Source organism: Danio rerio, chromosome 14 (assembly GCF_049306965.1).
Source record: "Danio rerio strain Tuebingen ecotype United States chromosome 14, GRCz12tu, whole genome shotgun sequence".
Lineage (NCBI taxonomy): Eukaryota > Metazoa > Chordata > Actinopteri > Cypriniformes > Danionidae > Danio > Danio rerio.
The window spans coordinates 29453403-29480484 of record NC_133189.1 but is presented as its reverse complement, the minus strand read 5'-3'; the positions used below and the strand labels follow the sequence as shown (position 1 = coordinate 29480484).

At 36.2% G+C, this 27082-nt stretch overlaps 1 protein-coding gene across 3 annotated transcripts in view; it reads left to right on the top strand.

Moving 5' to 3' along the window:
- htr4 (5-hydroxytryptamine receptor 4) overlaps positions 1-27082 on the top strand; it is a 179550-nt gene that overhangs the window by 101859 nt on the left and 50609 nt on the right. For 2 of the 3 annotated variants that reach the window (XM_009291062.5, XM_021481160.3), the window contains exons 5-6: positions 876-1029; positions 7592-8148. In XM_009291062.5, coding sequence (XP_009289337.1) covers positions 876-1029; positions 7592-8148 — 711 coding nt within the window. Of the gene's footprint in view, positions 1-875; positions 1030-7591; positions 10093-13487; positions 13624-27082 lie in introns of those variants that run through there. The other variant, XR_012389762.1, reaches the window with a different exon arrangement.

The following is a 27082-nucleotide window of genomic DNA, read 5'->3' as shown; positions in this document are numbered from 1 at the left end:
CTTGTAACAAATTTGGGGGCTCGTCCGGGATATATTTGTTTTTTTAAACCTTTATATTTTGTCTTTATATTTTTGGGTTACATTCAACCACATATTGGTCAAGTTATTGATATTACAGTGATATGGTTATGCATCCTTTCCCTTTGTTGGAATCTATTTTGGTTCGCTGGTTGTTTCTCTGTTTTCTCGCAATGTTTAATTTAGAGGTATTTATTAATTCTCAGACTACAAAGGCTTTTCAGTTATGAAACACTTGAGTTTGAGCATGTGAAATTCTGTCGTTCGACACTGCGAAAAAGGGCAGGATCAAATCACAAGATTAAAAAACATTAAACGAAACACAAAAAGCAATCGATTTGTCTGTATTTTAAGGAAAGCAAGTGATTGGTCGATATTTTAAATGCACAGAGAGGTCATGTTTTGATCTTTGATTGGTCTCCCGCCGTCATGTGATGGGATTTTGCAGGTCAGAGTTCACCAAGCTTGAACTTTGCAACACAGCGAACTGCAAAACTTGTCGCATGATTTGAAATTACTGGTCTGCTCCAGTAGCATGCATGTGAATGGAAGTCTATGGGGCGAAAGGTGCAGTGTGATCTTGCCTTAACTTTTATTTCCTTAAATGAGGATATTTGTAGGTCACTGCTTAGTTCTATTTAAACTTATTTAAACAGGAGTAAAATTGCCATTTTAGGCATATTTAGATACACACATTCTACATCACTGTTTAAAACATACATAAATGAAATGGTGAGATAAAAATGACTGAAACAACTGTGATTTATAAATTGTTCTCTAAGTAATACTCACTGTACATTTTCTTCAATTGTGTATGATAACAAATGAATATTCAACATATTTGCCTTTTCTTACAGGTACTATGCCATCTGTTGCCAGCCGCTGGTCTACAGGAATAAGATGACACCGCTGAGGGTGACTCTAATGATTGGAGGATGCTGGATTATCCCAACTGTCATTTCCTTCCTACCCATAATGCAAGGCTGGAACAGTATAGGAATAAAGGACTTGGTGAGTCACATCTATCAGATGGTAGACTATTTGTGCTGATAAGGTTTGCGAAGACAGTCTGACTTTGATTCTCTTATAATGATGTTTCTTTCTCACCTTGCAATCAGTGCAAGCGTGTGTTATTAAAATGCTCTTTAAGAAGTGCAGGAGGTGATTAGGAAGGAGACTTGTGATGCATGAAAAGTGATTTATGTTTTTTCAGGCATTTCGCTTTCATCTTATTTTCTCTATATGGAGTCTACAAAAGGCAATTATGCATTCATGTGTAGAATCCAAGCCATTGTCGGTGTTTCCTGAAAAACAATTGCAGTCCGTATGGCTTTCATAAAGACAAGCTTTGAGGGGTGGGATGATTGAGGAGAAAATTAAATACCACCATTACAAGTAGCGAACTTAATCCATTACTTTCCAGTAAACAAGCAAAAATGGCCCTGGGTGAAGACTGATGCGTCGTAATTAAAGTCAAGCTGGAGATAGCAAATGTTGATGTAATAAAAACATCTTTGTTTTTTTCATGTTCATGTTGTAAATGTGCTGTTTGTGTGTGTGTTTTGACTGTTTTCAGTCTTTGGTTATTACATGTATCTTTCTACTATATAATTGAGCATTTCTCTCTGTCTGTGTTAGTTGATTAATAGGTGTATATTCATTTAGGCTTCCTTCCTGCATTTTCAACAAGAGGTAAACATAAAAAGAAGGAATTAGCATTCTGTACAATGAAACATATCTGGCATTCTGCCGTGTGGCGTATCGTGCGTTGCTCCTCGAGCATTACATTAATGGCTACCTATACTTCACATTTTTACAGATGTTAAGTGAGTCAAGCTTCCCGTTCTGCCAAAAGCACTTCTCAAAGGAACTAATTAGCAGTTGGATATTGAATATCAATGATAGCTCAGGCCAAAGTCCAGCTTAATTGGAAAAAAAAACAGTCTAACTCTGATCTGAAATTTGTTTGCAGTTTATAAAAGAAAAATGTACTGATCGTTTTGCTGCCGAGTTTAAGGCTTGGACAGCTCACGGTTTTGTGAGGAGCAGATAAAGAATGATTAATGGTTCTCATCGTAATGCTTCCACACATACTGTAGATCGAATCAATACTAGTGTGTTTGTAAACAATATATATCTGTATGTATTTATGGTAATGCTCTCACAGCCTTATATCATATACAAACTAAAAACATTAAATATCAGTTCTAATTACTGTCATCAAGCTCTTTTCACTTACAGCGTCTAGCCATTTAATCTTAGCTGTTGTTCATGTTAATTGTGGGGTTAAGCGCCGTGTTTTTGATGTATGCCACTAATTGCAGTTCAACGCATTTAAATATAGTAACATTTCTAATTGGAGCATGGTTTCATAAAATGTGAAACAGTTTGTTGATTTTTAGAGGAAAAAAACAAATCAGTTTGTGATTTGTTTCTGACCCCAAAAAATAAATAAAATACAGCAAACAAATTCTTAATAGAAAGTTTTCATGAGTTGACATATTGGAAGCACAAAACATAAATAATGCCAATAAACAGAACAAATCTTGCATGTTTTTGCTGATCACTGCTGTTGAAAATGACCAATCATTGTCATCTTTCGGGCTGTGGTAATTGGTTGGACCTGCAAAAAACATTTAGAGTACTACAGACTGCCAAAAATCCAATCAAGTCAAGCAGAAGAGAGAGCTGTCTGAGGAACAATAGGTGTTTGTGGTTGGCTAAACTGAAATAGAATTTCCAGGCCAAGAATCTTGGGAACACTCATGTTTGTTCTTATCATTTCAGGTCAAGTAACTTAATTGCTAATATCTTAAGTAATACTGCTCATACGCATCTTTTAGCACATGTTAAATTAAATTTATCAAAATATTGTTCCCGTTCCTGCTTGCAAAGTTGTTTTTAAAGCTAATGAAGATGGCAGAAGTCAATGATTTATTTTAATTATGTAGCCTGACATGTTTACTGTTCCAAAATATTATGAATGTTTCCCAAAATGTAATATTTTTTGTTAAATGAAAACTTGTTACAAAGACATTTACAAATAAATACTTTACAGCAGTAAATAATACTGTGAAACTGTTAAACCCTGATATTTTTATTCAAGGTTATCGTACCATCAGAAACTTATAACAGCCCATGCCTATTCAGTAGTACAATATCAATACAACCCATTCAGTTGTTCACATCAGAATACACTGAAAACAATTATTCATTGGATTTACTAAATGTTTTTAAGTTAAGTGGTTTCAAACAATTTATATGGTCTGAATTAAAACAAACAAATTAAATGTAGTAATTTTTAACTTTATTTGTTTGTTTAAATTCAGCTTTAATTTCAGTATAGAGTATCACACACACACACACATATATATATATATATATATATATATATATATATATATATATATATATATATATATATATATATATATATATATACATACATATGTATATATGCGCATACGGGTAATCGAAAACCCTCTATATCAATTCTGAAAACAGAATTGTTTGATACTTTTATACGTGGCCAAAGGTATTATATTAAAGTTGCCATGGTAATTTCCTAATTTATTAATATTTTGAAAAAAGAGATGTTTCTTTTTGGCTTAGTGCTTTTATTAATCCGGGGTCGCCACAGTGGAATGAACCGCCAACTTATCCAGCACGTTTTTACACAGCGGATTCCTTCCAGCCGCAACCCATCTCTAGGAAACAACCATACATACTCATTCACACTCATACACTACGGACAATTTAGCCTACCCAATTCACCTGTAACCCATGTCTTTGGACTGTGGGGGAAACCAGAGCACCTGGAGGAAACCCACGTGAACACAGGGAGAACATGCAAACTCCACACAGAAACGCCAACTGACCCAGCCAAGGCTCGAACCAGCGACCTTCTTGCTGTGAGGTGACAGCACTGAATGCGCCACTGCGTCATCATGTGTAATCATATTAATAATTAATAATATATATACATAAATAATATATATATATATATATATATATATATATATATATATATATATATATATATATATATATATATATATATATATATAAATAAATATATATATATATATATATATATATATATATATATATATATATATATATATATATATATATATATATATATATATACACATTTGACATCTTACTGTAAAAACAAACAATCTCATGTATACCACAATGGAGCCCAGTGCATTGTCTTTTATCTGTCAAGTAACAGTATTTATATTTTAACATTTTTACTTAATCTGATTTGTTTAATTGAAACATTTCATTACAGTTTGCTTTTTGTTGCAACAATTAAATAAACAAACAAATGGTTATGTGAAATTAGAACTGACGATCTCTGTTGAAGGCATTTGCCCCAACCTTTCCCATCATTTCCCATCCACTTCAAGAGACAGCTGTCAGTCACTTTCCATGATTTTTTGAGACTGCATTGGATTTCTTGCATCAGAGGGTGTATTTTATCCTCGATAAGTATAATTAATTTAGCAGTTAGAAACGTAATATACTTGAGACTGTATGGCACGTTACAGTGTTTGAATGTCAAGCATGTTTTATTAATATGAAGGGGCAAGAGTCTTTAGGTAGTGTGTTTTGGAAGCAAGATATTTACTGGCTCGTGACCTCCAGTTGAGTTCTTTTCTACAACTAGAGGTGCTTGTGTTTGACCAGATGAGATGTTGTAAGTAGCAACCTCTGCTCTTAAAAGGTCTCCTCAAATGACTGTTCCCTGAAGCCAAGGACACGTGGTGTAGAATATTAATGGACAGTCACAGAGGGAGAAGCTGCTGAGTGCTAGAAACCTACTAAAGAAAGTTACACACATTTAAGGCCAATTCACGCTGCACAGAGAGATGCCAACCAACAGCCACAGACACATTTCTTGGGTTTTGATGGTCTGTTGACACTGACCGGCACTTGTTTTCATCAAGTGAACATGTTGAATTGGTGCATGTCTGGCCTTGGAAGGTCTGAGAAGTGACGTAGTGTGATCTGGTGGCTGTCATCTGAATTCAGTTTTATGAATTGTGGCATCTGTTTATTAACATTGGCTCAATCAGGAATAACATGTTGAGTCAATGGAAAACTTTAGGTCAACAAACAGCATTGTGCAATTAATTGTTTTAAACTGTGACAGCGATTGATTGTACAAATTACATTTTAAGCCAATCTAAAAGTGTTTTACACATATTGCATATGGCTTGAGGAAACTAAAATTAAAGGCTAAAAGAAGAAAATTGTGGGTATCTTGGGAAACAATCATGAAACCTATAGATGTGTGAACCTATAACTTAAAGTAAACATACAGTTCTGAAGCAGAGCTTTTGAGCACAGGTCTCAAACTCAATTCCTGGATGGCCGCAGCTTTGCACAGTTTTGCTCCAACCCTAATCAAACACAGCTGATCCAACTAATCAAGGGCTGTTTCTCGATTTCAAGAGAACGGAAGGGCATCTGCTACGTAAAAAATATGCTGGATAAGGTTCATTTTGCTGTGGCGACCTCTGAATAATTAAGGGACTAAGCTGAAAAGAAAATGAATGAATTTAAGCAGAAGTGAGTTGGAGGTGGTTGGAGATAAACTCTGCAGAACTGTGGCCCCCTAGGAATTGAGTTTGAGACCTATGCTTTAGAGATTATTAATAATCCTCACCTTGTCATAGTTATATACAGCAAATTATGTCATTGAGTTTAGTTTGACCTAGTTTCTCTCTTTCTTATTTTCCTGCAATAATAAGTTCATTAGTTTTACTCATCAGTGTCACCTGTCTCCCATTTAGTCATCATCTCCACATGTATTTAAGTCTTTCAGTTCCTCTCATTTGTTTTCTGCTGTTGTTTATGTTTATGTGGATGTTTTTGTTGCCTTTTCTCTCTTTTGATTGTTAGTAAAGTATGAAGTATTATTATAGCCATTAGTTATGGGAAGTTTTTATCTTTTCCGCAGACCAGATGTTTTGAACAGTTTTTTACAATAAAACAGTTCAAAAAAGCAGATGACGTAATGACAATTCTCCCATGTTAGCACTCAACATATCAAAATACAGTAGTCAGCAATCATAATTTCAGTCAGTTAAAACATGATCTGAAAAGCTTCTTATGATTAGGTTTTGCAATCCAAATGAAGCATGATTCACTTACTATTTTAATGTCATTATGATTTTCTGTCATAAAATAAACTTATGTTTTACCAAATAGACTATACTGTGCTGCTGTGTTAGTCACAACAGGCTGTCATGTACTGTTTGTGTTTGGTTCACTACTTGCTGAATCTTGCATGTGCTGTAATATTAGTTTGCCAGTTTTCAAATCTGATCTCATTGTACTGTTCTAGTAACTGAATAACTCAGGAAATTGGTTTATTTCGAATCAGAGGGGGTGACAGGGATGTTAAAAAGTAATTTGTAGATAAGCACTTACTGGAGACATGAACTGCTTCAGGCAAATCAGTTCGATTTGGGGAACTGGTTCAACAGGTTCAGTTAGAAGATCCAGTTAGAAGATGGCTGGTTCGTTTGCAATCGTTCATTACTAATAACCACGTCATTGTGTGCTTAATCTGCCACTTACTGTGACATATCTTCATGTCTTGATGGTTTGTCTCATGATGTTTGTCTTATTCTCTTGATTCAATCTCCACTTTTCTGCACATCCATATTTGATTTTAAACAGACTTGCACTTCAACTTGACAGATTGACTGAGCTCAATAAATGTGTGGAGTAAATCTGTACAACTTAATATGACAAAAACTCCCAAAAGTAATTTGTAAACAAGATGTTTTGCTACTTCTGACAAGTAGCAAAAGCGAATTTTCAATGGTGTGTTCCATATAGTATGAATATGGGTAGTATGAAACTTGGAGGCAGTATGCTTGGTCAAATGCTAGGTCATTTCACCTCAAAATTGGGTTTAATATGGACAATCCCAAATGTTGGGTTATATTTGCCCCTATAAATGAGAAATATTAACCCAGCACTTATTTGTGTCAATATTTTACACAAAATTTGATTACTTACTTGCTTACTTCCATGGCATTTATATTGAAGTAGATTTTTAGCAGCACCATGTAGGTGTTTCATATCATCTAATTTTCACAAGGTGGGTCATTATCCCAATGCTTAACCCCCAACATGGAGGACCAGGACATACACACATACACTACGAACTAGTTAACTTACCCAATTCACGTATAGCGCATGTCTTTGGAATGTGAGGGACACCGAAGCACCCAGCAAAAACCCATGCAAACACTGGGAGAACACAGAAATGCCAACTGACCCAGCCGGGGCTTAAACTAGTGACCTCCTTATTGTGAAGCGACAGCGCTACCCACTGCGCCATCATGTAGCCCCTTAAATTGGATTAAAATTGCAAAAAATATATATGGTGAATTGAAGCATACTTGAAACTGAAATTTGCAGGAGGGAAGTGCGCCAGGAGCATCTGCGCTACCTATGTTATGATGTTTCACATCCAGTGTAGACATTGTTTTGTGCATTTTTTTGTATTTTCCGTAAGTTGAAAGTGTCATTATCCTTCTCTCGACAGATAGACAAGCGGAAGATCTCCGGCAACTCTACAGTATGTGTGTTCATGGTGAACAAGCCATACGCGTTGACGTGCTCAGTAGTGGCCTTCTACTTACCGCTGGTCCTGATGGTCCTGGCGTACCAACGCATCTACGTCACTGCACGGGAACACGCTCGCCAGATCAGCATGCTGCAGCGCGCTGGAGGAGCGGGGAATGCGGACAGCGCAGACCACCAGCGCAACCACCGGATGCGCACCGAGACCAAGGCAGCCAAGACTCTGTGCATCATCATGGGCTGCTTCTGCCTATGCTGGGCCCCGTTCTTCATCACAAACGTGGTGGACCCCTTCATAGACTACAGTGTTCCTGAGCAGCTGTGGGCCGCCTGCCTCTGGCTGGGCTACATCAACTCCATGCTCAACCCCATCCTCTACGCCTTCCTCAACAAGTCCTTCCGTCGTGCCTTCCTTATCATTCTCTGCTGCGGACACAAGCGATACCGCCGACCCTCCATCCTTGGCCCTGGAACGACCTGCACGGCCACACAGATTAATGGATCTACACATGTACTGAAGTAAGTAGACCAGTGTTTTCTTTCTTGCTACCTTTTCCTCTCTGCTGATGTGCTTACATTTGAAATCAAGATGGATTTGGGTCAGTATAAGGAATACTGATTCAAACTTTTCTTAAGGTATACTTTGTAACTTCTAGTGGTTATTTAAACTGTAAGCTTGTTGTGGAATATTTTGAATGGAGTTTGTGGCACAGATGTACACAATGAAATCTAAAAAAGTCATCTGAGAGAAATAGTATTTTGATGTTGTTATAAGTTATTGGAAACATTGTTGGTTTGGGATTTTTGATGTTACAAATGCTTACAGTTTGCCAGCTCTGATGAAATGTAGCCAAAACAGAGGCTCGGGAGATTTAAATGGAAATGGTTGACAATTTGGATGGCTGATTATTATTTTGTTGTTGTTGATGTTTTTTGTTTGTTTTTTAAGGGGAATACTATATGGCCCAATCCCAGTTCTCTCTCTTCGCCCTTCCTCTTACCCCTACCCCTTGTTTTGTGCATTCATGTGAAGGGGTAGGGGTGTCCTAATTCTCTTTCGCTTGATGGCGTAGGGCTAACGGGAAGCGCTAAATAGCTCTTAAAACTGAGATTTTTTTAGGATCACACTCGAAGCCGAGGGTTTACATCAATACACCATCTACAATGGCACCATGGCCACACATGGAGGTCAGAAGATGCACAAATTAGTATTTTTTGTCATTAATGAAATATTTTACAACAAACAAGAATATGTTTTAATGCATTTATAATGGCGATCGTGTTTTACCATCATGCTTTAAAAAAAAAAAACGCTACATTGTACTATCCATAATTCATAACAATAACTATGTAGCAGTCCCACAACATACTTTCACACCTGACACTCAATGACACATGAATGGCTAGTGGCTGGGATTTACCTCTTTACAGTGCCTAGTTAATGTTAATGTTGTTTTCGTTAGTTCACATACAGTATATGAATATGACCATGGTGTAAATGCACAGTACAGTTACAGTTACAGTTACACAGTACACTTATTGCCATATTATATTATTTTGATAACATGATATTGTTGCCTTCAGTGATTTCCGGAAGATAAATACTCAAATAATGCAACTGGAATAACTACAGCAGTCGCCATCATTGATCTCTTATTAAGCAAGAGATTGTGGTGACCCACTCTGTTTCAAGGGCCAACACAAATAAAACTGGGATTGGGCCTAATTTAATTGTCTATGTCAGTGACTCTTTTGCTTTATACTTTGTTTAATCTGTTTGAAAAATCTTTTTAGCAGCTTTAAATATTTTCAAATATCTGAGTTTATCGATTCTAGAAAAAAACAATGTTACAGCGTTGTAAAGTTTTACAGATATACAATGTAATGGCACTTGCAGTTTCCTATGAAATCCTACCTTACAGATTGCAATTTTATACAATTAATTATAGTCTTAATCATTATATTGGTTTAGGGTAAGACAAAAACAGGGTTTGTAAGACAGAGTTATAATGTACAGTAACACTTTATTTTGATGGTCCCTAAAAACCTAAAATGTCATAATGTGGCCTTCTCATAAAAATGACAAACTAATTTACCAGGACTCCAATCTTTTCAGTCACTTAAATCTTCAATCAGCTGGCAAGCTCACATTTATGTCTCAGAGTTCAGTGGTCCAAGAAATCCAGCTTTAAATATATATATTTTTATCAAAAGACAAAAATTGCCTGCTTCATTATCCATCTTTGATTTAAAATGCTTTCACATTATTATTTTGCTCATGTACCCAGGTTTGTTTGGATGACGTGAACAAAGTTTTCCAAGTAGAAAGCCGGTGTGTGGCGTGGTTCATTTGATCCCTGGTATGGTTTGCTGCTGATATGAACACAGTTGAACAAAATAACGCATGGGGAATTTCTACTTGCTTAAAATTTACAAAAAAAGTACATTCACAAACAGACGCCAGTGTCATTCTGTTGACAGTTTAAAAACAAAATCAAAGATCTTTGTGTAGTCTTAACATAGTGACAAGTGTAATCGGTTGTCACATTAATGATGCTGATATACTGTAGTTCAGATCCAAAACGTAGAATCCAAGGGCATAGGGGAAGTGATCGAACTTGGGTTTGGAAGAAGCAATCGAAGGGTAAAAACACCATTAAAGGTATTCGCTTTCAGTAATGTAGAAGACCTCCTGATTGATTTATTTTCATATACTACTGCTTTTCATTGTTTGCTTGGTGTATTGACTTGTGTTTGACGTCTGGTGGTCATTCGGAGAACCAGGCAGCACAGAATGAGTCCATGTCTTCCTGTGCACACCTTTTACTTTGACTGTCAGGTGTAATTTTCTTTCTTTGTACTACTTCATCTGACCTTTCTAGATTGCTCAACTCCTTGACCTAACAGCATTTACTCAGAAAAGAGCACATGGGCCTCTGTATATTGGAGTTTCTACAGTTATGTGTCACATGGGAACATAAAAACGGTGTTTTGGTCATCTCAGTTAGTCTGCACGTCTGCTTTAATGCTTTTGCTCCCATCTGTGTTGCTTTTAAATTATTCTCAGAACAGTCTTGGAGAAGGTTATTGGTTCACTAAAACTCTTTTGCTTTTGCTTTTTTGTGTGTACTGCAAGATTTTGATCCCAAACTAGATGCTAGGGGTAGATGCTAACTAGGGGTAGATGCTAATAAAATATAATTAATAGATCATATAATAAATAATGTAAATAATTCTTATTTCCTCTGGCCACAGCTGTATCCCTTCTAGCAACACCCCTTTGTACATTTCATCAGTGGGGCAAAGTCCAACCCATTTGTGATGATTTCTCCCTTATTAGTAGGGCTGCACAATGTATTGTTTCAGCATTCAGAATCTGCAATTTTGAGATTCTGGAATGTGTAGCTTTAACAAAGAATAATTACATTTAATTATTTCCATAAAGAAGACCATAGTAGTCAACATTTGAAGTGAATAACAAAAGTTTTTTTTAAAATTGTCCTGGGACAAGAATGGATGTTGTTAAAGAGTTTTACGACAACTTTGATAAAAGGTTTTAGTGTTATTTTATATTTGATCTGTTAATTTCTGTGCCTCAATACGTGTTAGACTCTCCAGAAAACCGTAAAGCACTGTTTATTTAATTTGTATCTATTTTGTTTTGTATCTTTATTCTTGTAATATGTCTATTATATTTTACACAGGCGAAGCAGTGGCGCAGTAGGTAGTGCTGTCGCCTCACAGCAAGAAGGTCGCTGGGTCGCTGGTTTGATCCTCGGTTCAGTTGGCGTTTCTGTGTGGAGTTTGCATGTTCTCCCTGCAATCGCATGGGTTTCCTCCGGGTGCTCTGGTTTCCCGCACAGTCCAAAGACATGCGGTGGGCTAATTTGTCCTTAGTGTATGAGTGTGTGTGTGTGTGGATGTTTCCCAGGGATGGGTTGTGGCTGGAAGGGCATCCGCTGCGTAAAAATGTGCTGGATAAGTTGGCGGTTCATTCCGCTGTGGCTGTGGATTAATAAAAGCACTAAGCCAAAAAGAAAATGAATGAATGAATGAATGATATTTTACACAGATTCACAGGCCTGCGAATGCATCACAATCAATATAAAACTATGAATTCTTTCCAAGTAGAGATATTAGCCATATTGTAAAATTCTATTCGCATTGCAATATTCAATATTCAATATTCAATACACATATTCAATACACAATACACAATATTCAATACACATTGCAATTCATTCATTTTCTTTTCGGCTAAGTCCCTTTATTCATCAGGGGTTGCCACAGCGGACTCAAATACCAGCTTTTCCAGCATATGTTTTTTATGCAGTGGATGCCCTTCCAGTTACAACTTATCACTGGGAAACACCCATACACTCTCATTCACACCCATACACTATGGACAATTTAGCTTACCCAATTTACCTATAGCGCATGTCTTTGGACCGAGGTGGAAACCGGAGCACCCGGAGGAAACCCACGCGAACACGGGGAGAACATGCAAACACCAAACCGAAATCACAACCAACCCAGCTGAGGCTCGAACCAGCGACTGTCTTTATGTGAGGTGAGAGCACTACCGACTCCACCACCATGCCACCCCCATATTGCAATATCTATCACAAAAAAAAATGATTGCAATGTCAGTTTTTTCAATATTGTGCAGCCGTACTTAGTACAGACAGCTCTGAGTGAGTAGCAGCCATCCGCCATTGAACATTTGATGCTGTACTTGCCATAGATGTCAATTATAAATGTGCCGTTTTAAGATGCACAAATGAACATCGTAGTTTCCATGGACTGCGTTCTTCTAAATCACTTTCTTTGACATTTTCAGTTTTTCACAGAGACAATGTTAGTCCTTTTGAAAAGGTACCACCGCAGTGACAGCTTGCGTACCTTTATTTCTGAGAGTGTAGACTCTCCTGTAGGTTACAGTGTAAGTTACATGTGGTGTGGTTACAATGTTAGTTACATAGTGGTGCTTTTTGGCATCACTGATGAAGGAGATGTGCAGATCAGAGGACAAGATGCTCTCTGCTGTTATCGTCTATAGAGGCAAAGTCCCTCAGGCCGTAACCACAACTTTGCATGTTATTTTTGATACAGCAAAGATTAAAGATTTAAGCCAGCTGGTCAAAGCCCTCAAGGGAAATCTAGAATGCAAGGATGTGGCTGTTGTTATTAATGCATACCGACGTGGAAGAAAGATGTACTGTATGCTGAGTGAAGGGCGTATATGCCGTAAAAGACATTAATATGATGTGTTGTTCAGGAGGGAAGTAACTGGGCATTTTTCATTTCAAATATATTTCTCAAAGATAAAGATCTTTTTTATGGCAGACTGTGCATGATCACATGCATTTTTCACCCCAAGTAATATGTAAAGCCTTACATAAGGCTACAGTATATTGCTTGCGGCGCTCCACAGAAGTTATTAGCATCACTGCGTTACAGCTGTTTTCATTTATAATTAGATATTTATTATTGTTTGTTTGATTTCATTTAAATTTCAATATTTTTTTTTTTTAGTTGTTGTTTTTAAGGTCAAGTTTTAGGTTAATTACAATTCTTGGCTCCATTAATATGTCAACAAAAAAATATTTTATGTCTTTAGTAAAAAGTGGGAATGTTAGTTGTATCAAAATATTGGATTTAATGAGCATCTGTGTTTAGGCATGGGATGATAACTGTTTTCAAGGTATACCGCGGTTTGTAAAAGTCAAGATTTAAAACCGCCAAATTGTTCTGCTATAACATTCCTACGGTAAATATACGTTTTTTTTTTTTTTTTTTTACTTTTTGTTTTAAGTTTTTTTGGACAACAGTATCTCTAGCAGAAAAGATATCCAAAGATGCCACTTTAAATTGTAAAGAAATCTTTGTTTTTGAAACTAAATAAGGCAGAATGATTCATTCAGTGATTCACTTGAATTATTTAGCTTGACATGTTACCTGCTCCGAAATACTTTTCTCTAAAAATGTTTCTCTAAAAAAAAAAAAAAAAAAGAAAACATTTTAAAGCAATAATTACAATACTGTAAAACCATGAAAGCGTGATATTTTTATAGGTTATCATACCATCAGAATCTTATACCGACCCATGTCATGAAAACCCTTGTACTACTTTTTTTCTCATAAAAAATAAACCAAAAAATGTAGCTAGTTTAGTTTTGTTTTATTATTTAGGGGCATTTACACATTAAAGGGAAACATTTTAAGCAGTTCGTGAAAAAATCTAACTCTATTTAGTGTGCCAAAATGTAGGATTTTTCTGTTGTAAGAAATCATCATTGTACTTACTTTTGACAAATGTATTGAATTAAGTTATTGTTAGAAATCCAAAATCGAACAACAAGTGCTCAGAGGTAGCTTAAATAACGTGTCAGTCCTCTTTAGGGAAGGGATTTATCAGAATAAACAGCAAAAATCTGTCCAAGGCATTTGAAAAATGTGGGAAAAATATTAAAAAGCCTTTATTGACATGGCTATTCCTTTAAACTGTGCCTACGCATTTCGGCAAACACTTGCCTTCATCAGGGTAACAGTAAAGTTATTGTTAGTTTTCTATTTTTTTTTTTACATCAGGACATTTTTTTAGGAATGTCTTAATCAGGTTTTTTGCCCTCGGGTCCGAATCATTTGATTTTGCGTATCTACTGATACCAAAACCCAATGCAATACTTCTAGAATACCTAAAGAAATTTAGGAAACTTATTTTAACATTTAACAACTCTATTAACAAACAGAGCACTTCTGTGAGCAAGCTTGAACAATCAAATAATAAATAACATAAATTTGTCACTTTTGGACTTTAGTGCAACAATAAATCTAAAACAAATAGAATATAAAAACAAATAGCTCCTCAACTTCAAATACCCGGCAGGCATGTATACAAAAATAAATAAATAAATAAATAAAAGTGCCATAGTGTTTCTAAAGCCAGTAATGTGCTTTTAAGAACTGCATTTCTAACTCTTAGGGCCTACTCACACTATGCCATCCGTACCGTGCCCAGGCCCGTTTCCCGGATCGTTTGAGAAGTGTGAGTGCGCTGTTCACTTGGCCGGCCCTGGCCCGGTTGAAGGAGGTGGGCCTGAGCGCGGTTCACTTGGGCTTTGGCACGGTACGTTTGTAGTGTGAGCGCAAAACGCGCCAAAGCCCAAACACACTCATTCACACACATACACTATGGACAATTTAGCTCACCCAATTTACCTATAGCACATTATATATAGCGTCTTTATACTTGTGGGGGAAACCGGAGCACCTGGAGGAAACCCACGCAAACACAGGGAGAACATGCAAACTCCACACAGAAACGCCAACTGACCCAGTAAGGGCTGGTACCAGCAACTTTCTTGCTGTGAGGTGATTGTTCTACCCACTGCACCACCGTGTTGCCTGTCAAAAGCACATATTATTGTAAACATACAAAACAAGCTCAACTTTAATTAACTACATTAATCCTGCTGTGGAGTTGCAATTTTTTGTTTTTTTTTTTTGTCACAAGAATTTCAATCTACCAGAAAAATTCTGGATAAAATGTGATGCCCACAGTCATTCAAGTGTTTTTAGACACTCACAGTGATCAGCTATTATGGATTTTTATAATGCGGCACTTACTAAGTCAGTGTTTGGCAGTGAAAAGAAAGCAAAAGCAAAGCTGCTATCAATAATAAATGAATGATTTATTTTTTCAATAATTTATACATCAAGCCTGGCATTTTGTTTTTAAATAAGAGTGCTTTTATGCATGGTTTGTTGGTTGACATTTACTGGTCGGCCTGCTGGGAAAAGAAGGAAAACTTTCATAGAGGCCAAATAAAAATATTCTGATGTCAGCAACTCACGGGGCTGCTCTGGTCTGCATTAATATGTTGCACACTGCTGAGGGTTTATATTTCTATAAAACAATGTCAGTCTTGTAAATAATGAAACTGAGAGGTCATTTTTCAGACCTTCTATGAGTTTTGTCAGGGTTTTTATTTTAAAGAAAAAAAAAAATCAAGATCTGCTGGTCCAAGGTTTCATTTTAAGCCAATTCGGTTTTGCCTCTTCATTACAGTTCTGTCAGTTTCTTGCAGCGCTGGTAATAATGAGCACACTGTGAATACCGTGGAGCTGTTTCTACTGTTTCTAATCATATGTTTCAGGTCTTTAAAATCACTTTCTCCAAAGAGATGTGTGGTTTTTGTTTCCATGGGGACACCAATGGATTGCCTCTATTCAGACAGTGTCTTTGTGTTTGACCACTACCTCACAGTACACTTTGGCGTGGTGAGCAAGCCATAATGCATTTGTTAATCTATCATTTAGCTTTTGCATCTTAAAAAGGACGAGTGAAATGGAAAAGTTATTCCCGGACGTAATGAAAATTGATTCCAAGTCTAAATGGAATTTGGTCAGCAGATGTAAGTCTACTCGAAACTGAAAAGTGTCAAGGAAATTGTTTCATCGTCACAAAAAAAGGTCTTTCAAGACTTTCTTTAGCATAGTTTTGATGTAAATTAAGGTGATTTGCTAGATAATTTTTGTTGCATAAGCATAAGCTTATTCTACGTAATGTGCCAATTGTTAGTATGTTTAGGTTTTTTAAATATGATTATAATGTATGGGTTGAATGCATGATATTTATAAAAGATTTAGAAATTAAGTCCTTTATTTTATTACCTGTAGTGGCAAAACTTTACAACTTCATGAAACTTTTTCAAAGAAATCAATCTAAAATCTGAATGGACATTTTGAATTGTTATTATTCTTAAATTTTTATAATTATTTTGAAATAATAAGGAAAAGAGTTAAGATTTTGTTTCAGCATACTTTAAGGTGCAGAGAGTAAAAAAAAGAGACAGAAATATTCTGTGACATTATAAATGCATCATAACATTTTGACCATTTTTTGACAATGACTTTAATCCATTCATTTTCCCTTGGCTTAGTCCCTTTATTCATCAGTAGTCAACAGTGGAATGAACCGCAAACTTATCTGACATATGTTTTACGTAGCGGATACCCTTCCAGCTGCAACCCAGCACTGGAAAACACCCATATACTCTAATTCTCTCACACACACTTATATTCTGTGGCCAATTAAGTTTATTCAATTTTCCTTTAAATTATTAGATTATTTATTGCCCTGAACTTAAATTTGGACTTTTGTTTTTGTTGGATTAAAATGATTTGATAATGATAATAATAATGTAAATAATGCCGTGATTCAGTGAGAATTGAATTACTTAAAAAAAAAAGATACATTAAAAAATGTAGTGAAATTTAAACTTTCTAATTCAAATGTAATTTTTTGCATACAGAGTCATATACAGGATGATATGCATATGCTTTACACAGGCACTCATGAACTTGAAAAAGTAACTGCAGTAACAAAATAATAATAATAATAATAATAATAATAATAATAATAATAATAGAATCCAAACTATTGTGAAATAGAGGTGATGCAATAGAAAATAAAAGCAAATATAACATAAAGACTTTTGATATAGATGTGGCAGTAAAAAAAAAAAATTATCAAAAAAGATGCTTTAGATTTTGAGGTGGAATGTGTTCTGAACATTTGTGGCATTCACCCACACAATACGTATGTCCAGAAAAGTCATTTGATGTTTCTCTTATCTGCCACATGGTCAGAATAATTTGCTTTGACAGTGTCCAACGTCCATTTTGCTTTAGGTCTCTCCCTGACCACACAGACCAAATGATTCATGGGAATGAGACGCACTGGGCTGTCAACAGTCTGGGTCTTATTGGGACAGCAATTACAGACTGGCATGTCACTGTCTTTTACATGTCACAGCCCTCATGCCACATTTGACTGCCATTTTTTTTCTACTTGCCGTTTTCTGCATTCTCAGCATCTAGAAGTATTTTCTCTCCTAAACATTTCACACCTAAACAATAACAGCACTATTGAGAAAAACAGTTTCAGTAATGCACAATGAGCTATGATTGATACAATGAACACTTTGTTTTGTCACTTTTAGAAATTCTTTTCACTATGTCAGCCAGCAGTCATTACAGTGTGTGCATGATTATTATGCAAGTCAATATTAATAAAAAGTCAATGTTAATAACTCCTATTAGTGCTGTCTAATTTTTAAAGAGGGCTTGAAGTAAATAATTCCTTATATTCAGAATTATTAATAATCTGCTTTTATTACAGGCAAAATGGCCCCAAAATAAGATGTTAAATTAAAGTTGTAGTTCATCCAAAGCTGAAATTTCTGTCATCAATCACTTATCCTTCACTTGCTTCAAACCTGTTTGAGTATCTTTTTTTCTGATGAGCACAAAAGACTATACTGAAGAATGTTAACCTAAGTATTTTTTTCTGGAACCACCTAAGGTTAAGCAAGTTTAGGATTTGTGGGTGAACTATCGCTTTAACTCATACTGGAAGGACAACAATAGTCAACATGGGAAGTTTGCAATATTATAGAAACTACATAGTGAATGCTTAACCATCCAGTTAATTGTACGGTAAAGATGGCAGATAAAATATAGCACAAACTGTAAAAGAAGTTTTAGATTTTAATGGTAAACGACTGTATTTCATTAATGTATAATGTTAATACAGCAATGGTTTGAAGTACTGACATTTACACATAGCATCCTTTGTTAAACAGACAAAAACCCAAGCATAAGCAGGTGGTGATAAGAGTCATATAATGAACCAGTGCTCATATCAAACTACTTTTCCCACAAGCAAAATAAAATATCAATATATAGAAGATTCGCAGTGTCATTCACACAACAAATAAACACTTTCATGGCAACAGGCAAAAATTAAAGTAATGCACTAGCAAATATAATTTATTAACATTAGATGTAACATAAAACTCTAATGTACATAACTGATGTGGGTTGAGGGGACTACAAAACAGTAATATTAGCAAAGAAAACATCAAAAGTCATGCAGGGAATTTTGGAAAATCAATCTACGCTTAATGATTCATTCATTCATTCATTTTCTTGTCGGTTTAGTCCCTTTATTAATCCAGGGTCACCACAGCGGAATGAACCGCCAACTTATCCAGCAAGTTTTTACGCAGCGGATGCTCTTCCAGCCACAACCCATCTCTGGGAAACATCCACTCACATTCACACACACACTCATACACTACAGACAATTTAGCCTACCCAATTCACCTGCACTGCATGTCTTTAGACTGTGGGGGAAACTGGATCACGCGGAGGAAACCCACGCGAACACGCTACCTACTGCGCCACTGCTTCGCCTACGCTTAATCATTGTATATATTAAAGAAACATACAGTTAAACAAGTTATGTATTTGACCAGCATTTTTAATGTTTCTTTTTTACTGTTAAACAGAATTGTAAGGTTAAGGTGTACAATAACTGTGTGACAGTTTGTATAGTATTGCACATTTAGTTGACACAGTTACAGATCTTTACAGTATATGTGCAAATCTGAAGTGTTTCTTTCTGGGACCGGGTCACCACCACCTGCTGACCCAGCATGCATAATACAAAATTGTAACCGTTTTCACAGATCTGTATGAATAGATTATCTCATCAGTGTGCAGTAACGTTAACATTTGTAGTATGTTTGTAGTATGTACAAACATTGTAGTATTTTTAAGTATGTTTTTGTGTAAATGTATCCTCAATATCAATGTAAAGCAGAATTTTGAGTATGAATTAAGGCCCTTTCAAACTGAACATGACACAATGAAGTGACACAAAATGATTGATCACCTCAGGCAAATTCATGCCTGCACCTGAGGTTGCGGTGACCACAGCAATGCATTTTTTAGCTGCCTCCCTGCTACAGCATTCATCTTGATCTTCTTATTTTTCTTACCTATGTGTCTCTTCATTTTTCAGACACCAAAGATAACAAACACTGTTGTCTCAGATTTGTGACATTGTTTATTTAAACAATAGTTTTCAAAACAGCTTTCTGTGCAATAACGCCACCAGTTTTACCCTTTTGAGCTACAGTAGCAGTGCGTGTAACAATTACATTTCATTGCAGAGTTACAGAGAATATAATTACATTATTGTTAATATTTACATTATTATTATTGTTACTGTGATTCTTTTGGTTTATAATTATAGTTTATAATTATTATCCTAATTTTGTATCCTAAATTTCCTAATTATTATCCTAATTCACACAATCCATATCATGATAGTGTGAATGAACCCTAAAGGAATCTCTTATTGTTATGGATGCACCAAAATAAAAATTCTGGGCTGAAACTGAAAATTCAGAAATTCCAATACCAAAAATGCTTTGCAAAAACTATTTATTTTTTGTATTAAATAATAAAAAGTAATTTTGTAGCCTTTTTAAATTTAGCCTAATAACTTAAAATATAGCCACTGATTTACTTATTGCATACTTTTTGGGTCAGCATATGAGGTTCAGGCATAGATAAGTATTCAGGTAAACAAAATATCCACATTGTAGAATATTGAGCTCATATTTAGGCTATTTTTGTCTTTCATTAAAAAAATTTTTGTATATCTACAGTACGGATGTATACTTAATTCAGCAGCATCATCACATGAATATAATCACACTCAGTTAGTACGTTTACATGGACTATTTCAATTTTATTACGATTAAGACAATACTCTGATTAAGAGTTGACCATGTAAACAGAGGTTTTGATGATATTTATTTGAGTAAAGTCTTAATCTGATTAAACAAAATTCTAATTAAGACATGTGGAGTATTCCTACTTTAGTTACATCATTGAAGTGCACTACAGACATATTAACTGATCTTCAAATGCACACACACACAGTGAACTCCTGGAGACTTGTTGCAAATCACATCATCATCACTCAATACACTTTTATGCTGTCCAGGAAATGCTGAAGTTTTCTTTCAATTCGGCATGCATTATCAAATTCCAATAAAATTATACTCTCCCTCCAGTCCTTACTTCCTACTTGCATCCAATACCTCAGAGTTTGTCATGGGGGCATGAATGAAATGGTGCTGAATGAAAGCCAAACTGCCAAACTGCAGTTGAAGTTGACAAATTAAAAATGAAACACCCGAAATTACTTGAAACTCCGGAGGACACATTGAATAGCATGGTGTTGCAATGATGTTAATCGATCTTTGTACTTTAACATGTAAGGAAGATTCTGAAAGCAATTCATATAAACTGATTGATCATATCTTTGCCTTTTTTAGATTAACGTAAACAATTTGAATACTGATATCCATGCAAACGTAGTCGGTGTAAGAGGGCTTTAACAGGGCTTACTATTTCATTAAATTCATCACAAAAAAAGCAGCTGTTTCAGTTGCTTCATCAGCTCTAAACAATGCAAACAGGATGTTAGTGATTTCTCGTCTACTTCAAAATGTCAACGTAACAGCTTTTATTCTTACTCTCAGTCTATTGAAATTGAGCAGAAAAATCATAAAGTCATCTTAACAATTAACAATTAAAAGATGCCATGTGATAGATGCTGTGATATATTTACAAACTTAACCAATAAAGGCTTCAAAATAGAATTAAGCACAATCTGCTCACAGTCAGCATTAAAATATAGAGATGTTAATACAGCCCTCGAAACCGCCACAGTGTACAAACACACAGGATCAGAGATGCGGGCTGTTCACCCGCAGATGTTTGAAAATCTTCAAAGGCCTCTCCGCCACAGAAGTTGTTGTCTAAACATGTCCCACTGAAAACGGGCTGTGCAAATGACCGTAAAACCCCTTCAGTGCGTCCTGTCGCTCTTTGTTTTTCACAGCCCTTTGGAAACCTGCCCAGGACATAAATTGTGGAACTGTTTCCAAATGGTGGGGCTGTCAACATGTTAATCTGGCTGATAAACATTGGAGTGAAGTATGCTGGGATTTCAGGGGGCAGCTGCTTTGGACCGCCGCGTCTCTGCCGGAGACGCTGGAGGCTGGAGCTCGGGGGACAGGCAAATGAGCTGGGGGGTCCAGGCAGATTAACACAGAAGACACGGATCTAAACACAGGCCTGCTGTCTTCCGTCTTAATTATTTAGTCATTTACTCGCAGTTCAACATGGAGATGTTAAACTCATCTGGGTTTTGAAGACTCCTCTGGGTTCTGTCTAAATGATTGGCTGATTTAGCAGTGTCGTGCCTGGATTCAGGTCTTGCCAAGAAATGATTGCTAATAAAGATCAGCTCTGCCAGGGATAGTTGTGTAATGCTGTTTTTGAGTTGCCTTGATTAATTTATTTATTCAAAATTGCATTTAAACAAGTAATACCGAAAGGAAATCTCCTCTTAAGAGACAAAATAATATTACTGAATGCAGTTCTAAGTGAAGTTTATTTATGAACTAATTTCGAGAGAAGGGGTGACACAGTAGTGCAGTAGGTAATGCTGTAGCCTCACAGCAAGAAGGTCGCTGGTTCGATCCTCGGCTGGGTCAGTTGACGTTTCTGTGTGGATTTTGCATGTTCTTCCTGCGTTCGCGTGGGTTTCCTTCGGGTGCTCCGGTTTCCCCCACAGTCCAAAAACATGCGGTACAGGTGAATTGGGTTGGCTAAATTGTCCGTAGTGTATGAGTGTGAATGAGTGCATTTGGATATTTCCCATGGATGGGTTGCAGCTGGAAGGGCATCCACTGCGTAAATCGCTTGCTGGATAAGTTGAAAGTTCATTCCGCTGTGGCGACCCCAGATTAATAAAGAGACTAAGCTGAAAAGAAAATTAATAAATGAATTTCGAGAGAATCACGTGCTTATGATTGTCCACAGCTGGTCCCACATTAGGCAAGGCAAGGCAAGTTTATTTATACAGCACATTTCCTACACAGTGGCAATTCAAAGTGCTTTACATAAACGGGAATAAAAGAGGCAAGTATAAGAAAATAATAAAAATGAATAAAAACAGATAAAAACTAATTAAAATGTGTTAAAAACAGGTTATAAAAGATGCGATCTGTCGGGCGTAGCATGGTGCTCATTCAGTAAAGGCTACAGCTAAACAGATTTGTTTTCTGTCTTGATTTGAATGTGACTAATGTTGGAGCACATCTGATCATTTCTGGAAGCTGATAATACGTTTCAGCATAGTTACTGAAAGCCGATTATAGATATTTCTTATTTTATTTTATACTTCAGAGTAACACCAAGATTCTTGACCTTATTTATTAGCATTAGCTAACACAATTCCCCAATCAGATGATTCCTAACTCATTATAAATAAGTTTCTTACCTCAGTATCTTCAACTTGAAGAATCCCCCCACCCCTACTCCTCCTGCCCCTCATCTATTTATAAATTAGTCGGCACGGGGGCCCAGTTGATCAACATTGTTGCCTCACAACTTATTACGGGTTAAAAGTTCTTACTGGACCAGTCAACAGGTGAGCTCGACTTCATGCAGCGATGCGCAGACAGATCGAAATCTTAAAATGGTGCATGCCTGTAAAAAAAATTGTCCAGATTGAGGCTGTGCCGATGCCACGTGACTTTCAAATGTGGCAACAAAGTACCGTGACAGCACTCCGAGATAAGACAGCTGACTCTGAAATAAAGAAAATAAACATGCGTTTTGGATGTGACCAAGAAAGCATGCGAGTTTGCAGTATACATCATACTTTGTAGAAATTCTGTGAATTAAACTGCACAACCTACTGTAAAAAATAATAATAATCAACAGGATAAGAGTTGCTCTTTATAGAACAAAAATGATTGATTTAATTTATTTTATATTTTTACATTTATGAGGAAAAAAATTTTGTTAGGATGTGACATCTCTTTGTTATGAATGTGACAGATGTGACTTTGGTAAGTCAAAAATAATAGTTTGAAAACACTGACAGTGTTTCCCAGAGATGGGTTGCAGCTGGAAGGGCATCCGCTGTGTAAAACATTTGCTAGATAAGTTGGCGGTTCAAAGGGACTATGGCAAAAAGAAAATGAATAAATGAATTATAAAAATTCTAAAACATCCGATACATTTCATGTCAATTCCCTTTTGAATATGAGTGTATGTCTATGTGTGTGTGTATGCCTGCATGTGCGTTGGTTAATTTGCCTTTAATAATGGGCATCAGCTGTATTACTTTTATAATCAGTATTAATGTAGGTCAGTCATGATTAATGACATTAATGATCACATGATGCCACAGTTCACTGCTCCTTATCGGGTTAATGCCTTTCCTGCGAGCTCTCTGGAATAATATCTGCAGTTTACTTTGTGAATTCAAATTCATCATTGTCAGAAACGAAGTACTGACAATGTTCATTTCTCACCCAGTGCAGCTCACTTCACACACACTGTGTTGTGAACTTTTCAAAAAAACTTTTCCCCCTGCTGTGTTATTTACCGCCGCTGTATACCTGATGAAGCACATTCAAAGCAGAAATATTCACTGACCTAGCAATTGATTTCAAAAACATGCAGAGTCATGAATGCTTGGAAACGCTCCTGGGTCCTGATCTAACATCAGCACTATATTTGATCTAGTGGATTCTTAATTGTTCTTTAAATATGACTCTCTCAGGGCGACAGCACACACACACACAAACACACACACACCTGAAGGCTCACGATGCATGGATTTTGTGAGGTAAATGTAATGTCTGCTGCTCTGAAAGGGACTGTTTGTGTTGGGCTGAACTCTCTGGCTCCTACAGCGGGCTATAAATCACCCCTATTAAGATTTATATGTGAAGGTTATTGTTGGCTTAATGAGGAAGCCCAATCATGTCTGAAAGACTGCATAAAAATCAGCTCTCAAAAAACTCGGAGTGCTATTATAAATGAGTCAGTAATGTGACGCTCATTTTGTTTTTGTCTGGATTATTCAGAAATGTATTTAAAAATTAGATTGATTTTAAGAACTGTATTTTATTCTTTCTTATTAAAGTTACATGAATAATTTTAAGAGTTTAAAATTCCTTGGCATATTTAGTTTGGTATGACTATTTTTTTTAATTATTATTCAATTCAATTCATGTTTATTTCTATAGCACTTTTACAACGTAAATTGTGTCAAAGCGGCTTTACATAGAAGTTCTTGTAAATTTAAACTGTGTCAGTCCAGTTTTCAGAGTTCAGTTTAGTTCAGTTCAGTGTGGTTTAAATTTCACTGCTGAAAGTCCAAACACTGAAGAGCAAATCCATCGATGCACAGCTCCACAAGTGCCAAACCAAGCAAGCCAGGGGCAACACTGGCGAGGAACAAACTTCACCAATTGATGAAAGTGAAGGGAAAAAACCTAGAGAGAAACCAGGATCAGTTGGGCATGACCATTTCTCCTCTGGCCAAACTGCAGTCTAGGCGCTGGAGAACGCTGGACATCCATTGTGGAGAACCTGCAGATGTGATTAGGTCACTGGTGGGTGTACAGGCTGGCCCACGGAATCAATGCAGAGTCTTGTCTGTCACTGTTATTGTTATGGCAATTTTAAAATTGCATCACTGAATAAGAGACAAACATGTCCAATAATATTAAAAGATGATTTTATTCTCTTGCAAGATTGTCAGACAGTCATACAGAAGCACATGTCGCTGTAGAGTGTGACTAGGAAGAGCATTTTCCCAATTATTCCAGTTATTCAAGGTTACATTACGAACCTGCTGTACTTTTCCACACAAGACAAGGAAATTGACAAAAACACATCATATATCTCATGCTAAGGCCCCCAAAAAACAATTTTTTAGATATAAACACTATTTTATAAGCATCCAAGTTTGGTAAAAATTAGTTTTTCTTCCACAATTATTATCACTTAATGGATATTAAATGAAATGATTAGATACTTTGGAACCACGAGTCTACCAAGCTGTCAGATAACAGCCAGTTTAAAATATGCTGCCATTTAAATTTATAAAAATATATGTTCAGCTTGAATTACAAGAGTAATTTATATTATTTTCAATAATTAAATATTAAACATGATTATTATTATATTTATAAATAATCAATATTAAAATCAATTCACATTAAATCATGTAAATAATACTTAATAGTTTTTACTCTTCTTATTGTTTTACTGTTTTATATAATGGCAACATGGTGGCTCAATGGTTAGCACTGTCGTCACACAGAAAGAAGATCGCTGGTTTCAGTTCCAGCTGTTCAAGTTGACATTTCTGTGGGGATTTTGCATGTTCTCCCTGTGTTGCTGTTGGTTTTCCTCAGGATGCTCCGGTTTTACCAAGAAGTCCAAAGACATGCACTATAGGTGAATTAAAAAAACTAAATTGACCATAGTGTATGTGTGTGAATGAGTGTGTTTGGATATTACCCAGTACTGGGTTGCAGCTGGGAGGGCATCCGCTGTGTAAAACATATGCTGGATAGGTTGAATAAAGAGACTAAGCCATGAATATATGAATGAATGTTTTATATAAGTACTGTATATATTATCAGCAGAAGCAGTTGAAGTAATATTTCAAAATGATTATAAAAATAAAAAAAAAAACGTTTTATGAATACATCTAGCACAAAATGAAAATGTTATTCCTCCTATCTTAATACACACATTTTACACAGATCTCTAAATTTCACCTTCTAAATGTCCCGGACACCCTTATTTGTCATTGACCCATAAACACATTATGCACTCAGCACATTAGTGGTTTGTGAGAGATGAGGGCATCGAGCTGTATCTGAAATGAGGTCTGGGGAGGCGCGAAACCTACATATTACACACAAGCCTCATCGCAGTCTGCTGGCTGGAGATTTCCATCTTTCGGTTGTCTCTTAGGGCACATCTCCATGAAACAGTCAGTGCATTTCATTGACATTCTGTTTAAAACCCATTTTGTTCCTGAAAGAATCTTCACCCTGACACCCTATTTAGATGACAAATCAAGACATATGTGCTTTAAAAACAACAAAGCTGTTCACTAAACAAGCTTGTATCCTTGTAGATTACAGTACAACTTAGTGCTCGTCCTACCTAGACAGCATCAAATACAGACGACAGCTGCTCCAAAATGCCACTGTAATTATGTTGTTAGCTTAGCATTCTGCTAATGCCACATTGCTATGTGTGTTGAATTTCTCATGTGCTTTAGTTTTAAGAAGCTTTGCCCTGTGTAAACTTGATCACACATAGTGGCTACAACACCAGGGTAGCTCTTGTAAAACCAACAGCAGGTTTATGAGTTAGCTGCGCTTAAGCTGCAATGATTAATGAGTTTCAGTGAGAGACAGATTACATGCATGCCTGTGCAGGTGAATCCTGTCTGCAATGATGGACACGCATTTTATGGCCATGACGATGATGCCAGCTCAAACTCATGCCTCATAATTTAAATTTAGGATTCTAGTAACCAACCCTTATAAAACTGCCTGTTTTACTTGTAAATTTTTAGCATTAATATTGAGGTTTGACACATGGACTTTATGAAGGGAAATTGTTCAACAAAATCAACAATACTGTTTTTAGTTTTATTTTCATTTGGTTGTGTCATAAGCTTCGCTATTCTTATAAA